This window comes from Drosophila rhopaloa, unplaced genomic scaffold (assembly GCF_018152115.1).
Source record: "Drosophila rhopaloa isolate 14029-0021.01 unplaced genomic scaffold, ASM1815211v1 contig_150, whole genome shotgun sequence".
Classification (NCBI taxonomy): Eukaryota; Metazoa; Arthropoda; class Insecta; order Diptera; family Drosophilidae; genus Drosophila; species Drosophila rhopaloa.
In genome coordinates, this window is record NW_025335029.1 from 1,445,264 (window position 1) to 1,457,229 (window position 11,966).

At 35.0% G+C, this 11,966-nt stretch overlaps 1 protein-coding gene across 1 annotated transcript; it reads left to right on the forward strand.

Annotated features, from left to right (window-relative positions):
- Positions 1-7,384: 7,384 nt before the first annotated feature.
- LOC108040563 lies at positions 7,385-8,727 on the forward strand. Its single transcript, XM_017118070.2, has one exon. The coding sequence runs from the start codon at positions 7,484-7,486 to the stop codon at positions 7,808-7,810; it is 327 nt and encodes a 108-aa protein (XP_016973559.1). The 5' UTR covers positions 7,385-7,483; the 3' UTR covers positions 7,811-8,727.
- Positions 8,728-11,966: the final 3,239 nt, after the last annotated feature.

The following is an 11,966-nucleotide window of genomic DNA, read 5'->3' on the forward strand; positions in this document are numbered from 1 at the left end:
ATTGAGGAACTTGGCTGCGGCGTGTGGCATGCAACCAGAAACAAACAACAACAAACGGATGGCGGGCAACGCCTGACAATTGTCCTTTGGGCAGCGTTGCAAGGACAGTAAATATTGGAGGTTGTGGGGTAACCGAAACCGAAACTGGAACTGAAAGATGGATGTGGGGTATCGATGGGAATTACACAAGAGAGGACGTCGAAAAGGAGGTGACAAAGGGACAAAAAGGGTGTGAATAAGCCTTGAGATCAAAAAAAAGATTTTATTTCATTACATGAATATTTATGGTTCTCTTCAAATGCAAAAGGTTATAAATATTTTTCCTAATACCCAGTGAAAATAAGTATATACTCAAAAGAGTAGATGTAACAGTTACTTACATATTATTACTCTATTAATTAACATTCACCTAAAATTTACAAATTTAATATTTTTTTCTAATGATAGAGAATATTTCTAACAGTCGACATTAATAATTAAAGTTGTATAACTATAATTTTGTTGTTAACAAACTTATAAATACATAAATTTTTAAACCCCATTAGCTAATACATACTCATATTTATATTAAACGTGATTAAATAGCTACTTCCCTTAAAATGTCCTACAATGTTTTCAAGTCAAAGACCTATCATCGAACTAAATCAACTTCATCATGTTCATATAGGTAGCTCGGAATCCTCAAAGTAAGACGCAATATATCAAAAAAAGTAGAGACAAAGTGGAATTAGGAGCAGGGGCGAGCATTTGCCCACTTTGTCGGTCCATAAACAATTCATTTATTATCCTTGCAGGCTGCTGATCTGATCTAATGCTGCAGGCTTGATTTACTGGCAGCGGCTGCAAATCATCGCCCAAGTCTGAGCCCGAAAAGGGATAAAGACAATGGTCATATGGGGAAAATATGAATATATATTCACTAGAACCCACACCCACCATCGAATTTCGAGGGGGTGACATGTTCATGTAGGCATGTGCGATAAATTATCATGTGCGTTGAGTCACAATTTTTTCCCACCTCCAAAAAACCGACGAGAAGGTGTCCGTAATTGCTAGTCAAATATGTTTGATATATTGGATGGATTTGCTGGCAGACAATTTTATGATCGCTGAATTTATTTGATGCCCACAGTGCACGCCCCCGAATTGAAGCCCTCATAAATTCCAATTGTTTCTGCATTGAGGAAATCCTTCAAAAGTAAATTTATGCCTCCTGTTAAAAATCGTTTTGTGCGAATATTCTTCGTTTCACAAAATTAAACGAGTCGAGCCACATTTTTTAAGAACTAATAAATATAATCCAATAAAAACAAGGGAGGCAAGGTAATACCACGATGTTTCCAAATAACCCCCAAGTTAAAGAATACATCAAAATAATTTTAAAAGAAAATTGCAGATAAAGTTGACTATAAAAAATTATTTTTAATGCGCCATTTTTACTTCGAACGGTTGTCAGGAAAATACGGAAAAATGTATGAGAAGAACTTGTAATACTCTTTTTAAAATAATGTATTGAAAGGTAAATATAATAGCTGGCCCAAAAAAAACAGGAATAAATATATATTTGATTAAATTGTAATATAATGAGTATATTTAACTAGACTAATTTTGGAGTTTCTCTAAAACCTGTTTTTAATTATTTAATACTCTAGTATCCATTTTGAGTGATTCTCGAATCACTCTACCTTTTATTTAAGTCCTTTTAATAATAAAAAAAAACTTAATTTTTAAAGAAATCTTTACATGAGGCACAATGTCTTAAATAAAGTGTTTCCCACATGAGTAAAATGGCCATAAGACTGCCCTTCTTGTTAAAACTTTTCATATATCCCAAATACTTTAGGGGGTTCAACATAAAGTCAAACATTTTGTGTTATATCATTTAAATTAAAAGCTGAGCCGACAATAAAAAGTACACAATAAACATTAACTCTCCTTGAAGCTTAACAATTCAAAAATGTCCATTGTATATCTCTAGTCTGTTTGGGCCGTAAAACATTTAATAACAACCGAATCGGTCTTTTGATATGCCCAGCAGACATTTCTTCGCCCAACAACCCTCAAAATTGGGAGTTTAAAATAAAAAAAAAGGAATACTTGGCAATTGAATGCATTGAATCATTTAAAAGTAACAAGTGAGGAAGAAAGTTTAAAGCACCAAAGTGCCACTTTGTCGCCTTTTATGTTTACTTGAACTGACCGCACAAAGATCCTTGCAAAATCATTCCGAATGTTTCTTTTGTATTGGCTTGGATCTCCCTTCGAAGGAAGTTGAGTTAAGTTTGTTGTCCCTTTTTTTATGGCCAAACTGGACGCACATAAATTTTCCCACTCGTCTCACATGTGTCGTGACCATTTTCCCACAGTTTTCCGCAGCGGGGGAGGGAATCAAAAAGGAATTATTCTTGACCCATCGGAGGGGTGGAATTTGGGAGTGCCTCTGAGTTCCCTTTCGTATAATTTCCATTTAGTGTTTAAGCCAACACCTCAAAGGACCCGCAAAAGGGTCCAAGAACTGACGAAGATGAATACTCCATTTGATTTGCATACGGTTTGGATTGAGGTTTTGGCCCGGACAAAAGCCCTTTCACTTGCTGACAGCAAATGGCTGACCTAACGAACCATAAATTAAACACGCTTTTGATGTCTTCGCCGCACTAGAATGTTTATTTACTTTAGTTTCTGGGACAATGTTTATCCTTAAAATTCGATTATAATGAAACCAACCCAAAAATAAATACCTTTTTCGGGAGGTTTCTGGTACATATGATTGAACTGGGAAATTAATTGTTCTGCCCAGGGGTTGAAGATGGCGGAAAGTGCTAAACAATTTGCATAAATTACGATGGACCAAGGCACATACATATCACCCCGGCAATAAATTCAAGTCAGACGCCCGGCTTAAGTCATCAAAATGGTAACACCACAAAGAAAAATTGGCCGGACAGATGAAATGAGGAGGAAAAGTTTTTCGGTAAAAATCAAAAAAGAGGAAAAAAATTGTAAAAACCAAATCTGGTTCGAAAAAAACGCAGCACAAACAAGAGTACCATCTGTAGTTTTATTTTTTAATTTTTTGGATAGCTTATTACCTAAAAATAAGTTTTGTTAAACTATTTTCTGATGATGTTGCTTTACAAAAAAAAACGGATTTCTCAAGACTGACACAATTTAGTTTATTATTATAGGTATTACTTTTTCAAATGTTGTAGCCATACAAATATTTAGTATTTTAAGGTAAATCAAGAGTAATGTATTGAAATAAATATTAAAAATATGTTTCAGCCCACCAATGGTACCCAAAGCTAAATAATAATTACTCATCCCCCAATAAAGTTTGGCAACTTTGCCGCTTGGAAAAGATATGTTTGGATCTGCCAAATGAATTATGCTGCAAATGCCTCGTTATTAATTAGACTCATTTGCCACTCGAGTTCAGTCGGAGATTGTAACCATGAAGACACCTTAATTAAATGTCTGTCTGCGGTGGATGAGTTCCAGATTTAACCGCAGAGTCAAAGTTTTTCGACCATCCCAAGGGTGGTTCTGCCTCATTGTCGTTCCTGCTTTGTTTTTTGCGAAAATTATTTTGCATATGGGAGTTTTTCGGCTCTACCCTGATGATTGCGTTCTTGTCCCTGGAGATTTGTCATTTTCATTTCCATAAATCAATTTGTTAATTAGTGCGGCACTTTTGGTTGCCTGATGCAGACAATGAAGGCGATTAGCCATCAGTTTTCAGTAAATAAGATTGGTAGTTACAGAATTTAATGGCTTGAGGTAATTATTTTGGCAAAAATCCCAAACCGATTTTCTTGAAAGTATTATAAATAAGCAACATAAACTTTACTTGTTCTTCATATCGTAAATTTGGTACAAAGCAGCAACCACGCTTTCATAAGCTGTGAAAACTTCAATTAGTTTTATCTGTAATAATATTTCTTTAAGTTATTTAGCTCAGCGAAGTATATAAAAGTCCCAATATTCATTGTACCAGCATGGAACAATTGTAGCAGAAACCTGATTATGTGATTTTCTACCTCACAGAAAGACAAAACAAATAAACAAATAAAGCTACCCAGGCAATCAACAATAGAATCTTTAATCCCATTTAGTTTGCGCATCGAACTAAAATTACTTCAATTTATTTTGATGGTCAGTATAAAGGAAAAATGCGTAAATAGCTGGAAATATAAATATTTTATACGTCCACTGAATGGAAATGCTTTAAACGGCAAGGGAACTTTAAGCTGCCACTTTAGCCACTTTATGGCCGAGAAAGAGATGGGAATAAGTAAAAAGAGCGAGACGGAAGCCGAAGATGTGGCAGCCATTTAATGTCACTTGGGCGCAACCATCAAGCATAAAGCTCTTGTATCCTTGCAGCTCCTTGAAAAATAACAGTTTACACAAGAAAACAAAACAAAACAAGAGCCACCCATAAATGCAGCATGGGGAACCACATGTGAAGTGTCCTGGCTTTGACTTTGACTTGAGGTGCATCCTCCAAAGTGCGGCAAAGTGAAATGCATTTCAGCAACAATTGTTGCTGGCTGTAAATAAACACGACTTGCCACGCCCCCTCTGACATAAAAAGTAAGCAAAGGCAAAGCAAGAAAAAAGCAAACATTGCAATGATAATAAGGTATATAATTTAATATCAATCTGACAGCCAGAAGGCAACAAAGTGCCCCAACGACGAAATCGACCCCGCGTTGTATGCTACGCTTTTTGTGCAACCCGCACGGTAAGGTAAATACCCTATAATAGCTATTAACAATGAGCTGATATCGATCGGCAATGAGTGCGATTCAATGGAGAGAACTAAGGAAATTAATCGGGAAATGGAAAAAGTAAGACCGGCACTGAATTTGAAGAGTTATTATTATGGGTTTCCTCGTTAAAAAAATTTGACTTAGTGAACGTAAATAATTTTAATAGATTTATTTTATGTAACCAAACTCTTTGAACTTTATTACGCAGATTATACAATTAATAAATAAAACAAATAAAAAAAAACAAATTTGTGTTTCTAGTAAAAACTTTAAAAATAGTTACTTTTATAAAATGTTCTTATATTTCTTAAGTCAACTTAAAAGCTTTGTAGTTCATTTGAAGTGTTATATTATAATATATCCCAAAAAACCAAAATTTTGTGAATGATTGGTTTTTATAACACAAAATTTACATAATATTTTCTTTTGATTAAAATATAACAAATAAAAAAGTGAATAATTAGGATCTGAGTTTATCTTGAGAATCAAACTCCTTGACTGGAAATGTAAAGGCGGTCCAGGATAATTTTTTGCCTTTATGAAAAGGGTATCCTTTTATTTAGCTCTCCCTAAAACTCAGTTTTCTGGGTGCTGCGCCCTTGTAATTTTTCCTGCTGTCTTGTTTTGTTGTTCCAGCGCTGCACATGCCCCGCGCACTTCACTTTTATACGTATACGTATACGTATACCTATATGCATTGTCTGTCTGTCTGTCTGGAAGTACTCAAATGCTACTCTTTCGATGCGATGCGTTTCTTCCTTTGGATCCCATTTTTTGCTCCTTTTCTTTTTCCCTTTTTTGTTTGCTAACTAAATAAATGCAGTTTGTGTGTGCGCCTGCACTTGTTGTTTGTGTTGAGCCAAGCAGAACATTTCCATTTGAATGTTCTTTTAAGCGAAAACAATTCTTTTCTTTGTTTTGCTTTTAAGAATCCCTTTTTGTGAATTTTACAGGTATATGTGTAAGTGATATGCCCAACCCCACGGATTTTGCTCGAGTGTTTAGCAAATTAGATCATGGATTTTTCCTCTGATTTCTTGGGGTTAACATCGCCTGGATGTCATTATCGGACCCCGCCCACTCACCTGAACGCCCTCGAAGGTAATATCCTTTTGTTATGCATTCTTTCGTATATTTGCCCTTAAAGTTCTTTTTCGGTTGGATTTTATTTTACATTTTTTATGCACCAACTGTAAAAAAGTTTTTACATTTTTTTACGGCACTTATTTCTGCTTTCTTTCTTATTCAGCTGCTGCTTCTTACCCATTTTATTCTGCGGGTAACAAAAGAAGTTTTTTGACGGCGACTGCATTATATTTTGGACTTACGGCGAGAAGTTGATTAAGTTGATTTGTGGAATTGATTTGCCGGAGAATGAAAAGGGGATGTAGAGCAAAGGACCCTAACAGACACTCCTTTTTTACGATAAAATATTTCTGGCATGTGGTTTGTAAAATGTTAACCGATTGTTCTGAGGTCGTGTGGAGTTGTAAGTTCCGAAATGGGTTATTTTAAAATAATGAAAAGAGTGTGGGCGGTTTCTTAACCCTCGACAACTAAAGTTAAGAACGAAGTGTCGGATGGAAAAACATTGGACTTAAACTTATTATAAGACTTCCAACTGGAAACCATAAAAAAAACTATTTTAGATATAATAGTTTGTAAAAGTATTTTATATAATGCTACAATATTATTTTAAAGAATCCTAAATGTTATTATTTAAATAATATGAATACTTAAATTAAACTTCGCTTAAATCATAGTTTGAAAACCAATTTATATGCATCAATAACCAACTCAACAACAATATTAAAACAAATTCACTACTATTTTATTTTAGACTTTCTCGAATAGACAGGCTCACTCACTGTGAAAAAGTGAAAGGGAAAAATGCGGCATGGAAATTGGTCAAGGACACGTCTGAGCAAAACCAAAATAAAGTAAGAAAATGGAAAAGGAAAAGGCAAGGCCACAACTTAGGCAAAGGAAAATCTTACAAACCAATTCGAAAATCTCCCCTTCATAAATGTCACAACTTATTACAAAAATAAAATAAAAATGTAACAGAAATATAACAATATTCTTACAATTGAATATTAAAGAATTAACCTAAATTAGATATTATAAAATGTCTTATTTGAAACCAATTCGAAATTTCCCCTCTATATTCGAAGCCGAAAATTGATGCCAAGGACAATCCAGTTCCGAAATTCTTAAATGGCTGTTTCTAATTCGAAAACCTCCCTTCCTTAATACGAAAAACGTAAAGAAGGCAACGAACAAATTTCTTGATACCACCCCTTAAAGTTCGAACTTAAAACGTAATGTTGGGGTACGTAACGTAATGAACAACACGTATACGTAACATGCCACAAGTGTGACTCTCTCAATTTCCTTTGAGGAAACGTTTACTGCACGTGATGAAAGTAGCTCGACATAACGGCACAGATATAGACAGAGAGAGAGAGAGGGAGAATAAGAGAAAGAAAGGGAGGGATGATGAGGAAGAGAGTGACTGAGAGAGTGAAATGAGGGTGGCTGATTCTCCCGCCGTTTCCCGGGTATAAATACGGGTGTCCTGCGAGCTGAGCGCCTCAGTCGAACGACGACTCGCCAAGAGTTCAGATCTGGAAAAGCAGGAAAAACCCCTGACACAATCAGCCTATTTATACAGTGAAATTTTTACGTAACATTTTGATACACCCAAAATGGCTATTCCATTTTTTGAAGAGGAGCATACCTCAAAGTCCGAACCGAGTGGCGATCAAGTGGATGGTCCCATGGCCTTCTCCATAGATCCTGGAAACGACCAAGTGGACTTCGAAGGACCTCCGTCTGCAGCCGAGGAAATCCCCGAACCAGCAGCAACAAGTGAGCCAGTTTCTCCGCCAAGCGCCGAGGAGCAACTGTTGGCCTGGAAAATCCTGGCCATCACCATGTGCAAGGTCCTGAAGCAGTTCTACCTACAGCACAAGGCAACCGGAAAATCCAGCAAACTTAAGGCCACCGTTCAAATTCAACCGCAAGCGCAGTAAAAATATTGAAAAACAAAATTACCACCAACTAAGGCTCCTAAAAGCGCAACTTGTGATTTCTTTACGTTGGTGAGAACTAGCGCAGCCCACAAAATTTTACGAGAGAGAAAGAGCGAGACAGTGACAGAGAAATGTGAATCAATTTCCCAAGGAAAGCCCCAAAAAAGAATAGTTTTTTATACATTTACTTTCTTTGTTGGAAATTATTCCTAACCATAGTTTCTTAATTGCCGTCGGGATACAAAAAAAAGAAACGCAAACTTTGGATAAGCGCAAATGTGATAAATAATTTTGCTAAAAAATATTTTCAGTCCAAGTAATTGTTTAGTAAACTTATTTAAGTTAATTTCACTAATTTAACTGAATAAGTTAGGTTCTCTTAGAAGGTCGGCCCAGTGCAAAGAAAAATGGAAAGAAAATTCAAAAAATATTGGAAAATTGTTTGAAAAGGAAAAAAAAATTAGAAGCAGCAGCTAGTTTTCAAATCGAAACCAACTTAGTTCATAAGCCAAACTATTCTATATTCTATATCTACAAGTAGTTACGACGACTTTTTTACAAACAACTCTCTTGGTGTCTATTTATGGGGAAAATTTTAAAGTTTCAACTTCCTAGGTAGAATGCTTCTTCAACTTAGCAACTAGTTATGGAAATATATTTTTAAAAACACCAAAAAATATATATATTTTTATATTTACTTTGCCATTGATGTGTAAGCTGTGTGTGAGTGTCAATTTAGTTTTTAGATCTATACTTATAAGCAATATGTGGCTAAGATCTATATGGAATAAACCGGAGAAGAGACGCATTTTCGCGTCAAGAGCATAAACATAGTACAAGTTCGAAAGTAGAAATATTTACATAAATAACCCAAGCTAAACTTTCTTTTAATTAATTTAAATGTAAGCTAAGTAAAACAAAACGTATGCATACAAAATGAAATAAAAATATAACAAAATTAAAATGATATTTTTTAAATTTTTGGGTGGAAAATATACATATTTTCTTTTTTTCAGAACTTATGGTTTTTCAAATTACAGAAAATGTTGTTGTTCTTAAACCCAATGCAAAAAAGAGGTGAAAATAATAAATTCTTGGGAATAAGATAATGCTTAGCACTAGCAACTAATTTTATAAAAATGAAACATTTTTATATAATTTTTTACATTTTAGCAGTAATTTCAATTGGATTGAAAGCTTGGTCTCCTAAAATAATAATAAAAAAACTTAAAAGACAATACCCCACGCAATCAAAACCTGGATCCGCCACTGCCTGTTTATCAAATGCGGTTTCTTTATTCATGATAATATATTGTAGAACACTTGTAAATTAACTTAGATACTTCCAAATACTTATGACCATAATCCACCTAACCCATCGTTGATAATACTTTGCCACCTCAAAATGAGTACCGCCATTTACCCCTTATCCTAAAATTTGGAAATGGTTACCAGCGGCAGAGATCAAAGCCGTTTGTCACAAAGGACACTGGATAATTCCTCATATTTCCTCATTCCCATTTTTCCGGATTCATACAATCGATGCGGAAAAATGTCGCGTGGCGCCACCCAACCGACTTAAAATCTGCCTTTGGGCTTGGAAAAAAATAGACGACTGAAATCTTTCAACTTTCGATTTTTTAATACGCTTTGTATAAAGCAAATAATACTGAAAGGATGCTGATGCTAAGCTGCTTTTTTAATTTTCTAAAATCCAAATAGAAGATTCGTTTTAAGCGCCGGTTACCGAAGCCATCAATCAATGGACGGACGGATCCATAATAATATCAATCAGGGGCAAGAACTGGCAAAGAACAAATACCATTTGCCAAATAAACTGTTCCCCAGCCCCTGAAGACTATTTTAAAATTTTTTGATATTTTTCTTCCAGGCAGATAAGCAGAAGCCAAAGGATTTCCCATTTTTTTCGTTCGAGAAATGCGCATTATGAGGACGGTTAACTGTCTGAATTCAATCAAATGTCCCCCCGGGAATTTGCACTTTTGTTTGCTTTAGCGTCCACACATGATATCGTATCCTTTATCCTTCAGCAACCCTTTCTCCGGGAGAAAGCGGTGAAAGTCTCAAGTGCATGTGTGTGTTTTGCGTGCGTCCAGCTGGGATTCAGAATGGGGTGGAGTTGGAATGGTAAAGTGACCCGTAAACAAACAGTTTTTGATTTTTTCCTACATAAGCAACAGATTTAAGTAGACTTGCTAAAGGGTATGTGGAGTGGCAATCGAATTTAGAGAAATTTAGAAGTAAAATATAAAAAACTTCTAGTTTCTTTTATATCGCTAATGGAAAATAAAAAAAATATTTCTATTGAATTGTAATATTTTCTTATTATTAGTTTATTCAAATAAATAAATAATTCGAAGCTGGGAGTATTTCTTTAATAAGCCTCTTTATTTAAAATAAGTCCTATGGTATGAGATGTTAAAATTTCCACCGTATTAAATACTCTATACTTTTTTAAAATACGTATCCCTTTAAGAAAAAAATCCTTTTGCAAACATTCATATCATCAAGCATATACTTAGGTATCTGGCTGTTTGAGTGCCTTTCTAGGCATTTTTAACTTAATTGAAAGTACACAAACTTACTAAGCAAATCAATTGCTTTTTCCTTATTTTTTTGCTTCTGTCCCGGGGGTAAAGAATGTTTGCAAAACTCAAAGGGAACTCGAAAATATATAAAACAAGATTATTAAAAATAAATTAGAGTTGGCTTTGCTCCAATAAAAGGGGCTACCGGTGCACTATGGGGTTTTTGACCTGTTTTTGTGGCATTAATTAATAACTCGGTCAGTTTTGGAGATATCGACATGAAACTTTACCAATCGTCATTATTTGTCCCTAGGCACATATAGTGTGAAAATCGTTTGGATCAGGAAACAATATCCTATAGCTCCCATAGGAACGATCGGATAAAACTAAAAAAAAATTAATGAAATTTAAGGAGCTGAAATTTGTTGCTCCATGCCTATAAAAGTGGATGATAATAAGTGCAACAAAAGCAAAAAGAAAAATTTTATCAAACTGAAAACTCATCGGCAGCCACGGATACATATCGACTAACAATTCGCCAGATTGTAGGCAAAATGATTCGAATTTGTCCAAATTGACGGGCAACTGACAGGACAAACATATCAAAATGATCCTCATATTATAAATAATTTGTTCATCAAACATTGTATAGCCTTTTCTTGCTCAAGCCGGCCCTTCTCGCTATTCCAAACAGCAACCAAGTCGGCGTTGGAGAAAGTGAGGTTATCTAAGAAAAATTCAAATTGCACCAATAGTGCGGAAAAGTGCACAATAAGACTAACAGATTTTTGCTCAGAATTGACAAGGCTACAACATACACTTGGACGCATTGAAAACTAATGCAAACTTCTATTTCAAAACTCTTCCCAAAGTTGAAATTTGTTCCTCAAAATTCAGCTTAAGGTGCATTTATAAAGTGACAAAATATTAGTATAAACACGCATAATTTAAACAATTAATACATTTAACATATAGTACAAGCCTGTGAGATCAGTTTCCATTTTTTTTTTATTTTCAAATGGTGTTTTACACGAATAAATTAATTTCAAAGAACGCTTTGAAAAAATTGCAAACTTAGCGCTGGTGCTGTCGGATGCAACAGCTGACTTTACAGCTGTTATGCTAACATATGCTGTTAAGTATTAACATTTTGAGTATGAGGCATAACAGTTTGATGTTCTGTTAATGCATTCCCATTTTTTTTTTTTTAATTAGAGCACTTTTAAAAAATGACTAAATGCCACATAAAGTGGTCAAAAACCCCATAGTGCGGTGGTTCAAGTTTTTTTTACGGCAAGCTCTGTGGGTTTTTATTTAGGAACGTGCTCAAGTGCGGATTCATTGCAATTTGGTTGTTCTTCGGGTGGGATTTGTGGTCATCATTAGTGTGCTTTATTAAGTGGAAATAGAAGTAGCAACTCTAGCTGGGTGGCTTTAAGCGCAAAGTCTTTAATCCCCCACTCTCAAGGTCGCCCTTTGAGCAAAAACTGCATATGTTGCATCTTTGAGCACGTTTCGCTTGGAATTGCATATGTCGAACGAGAAAAACACGAATGTTAAAACTAGGGGAGCCTAGAATCGGGGCAAATTTGTTTACATCTTTTGTT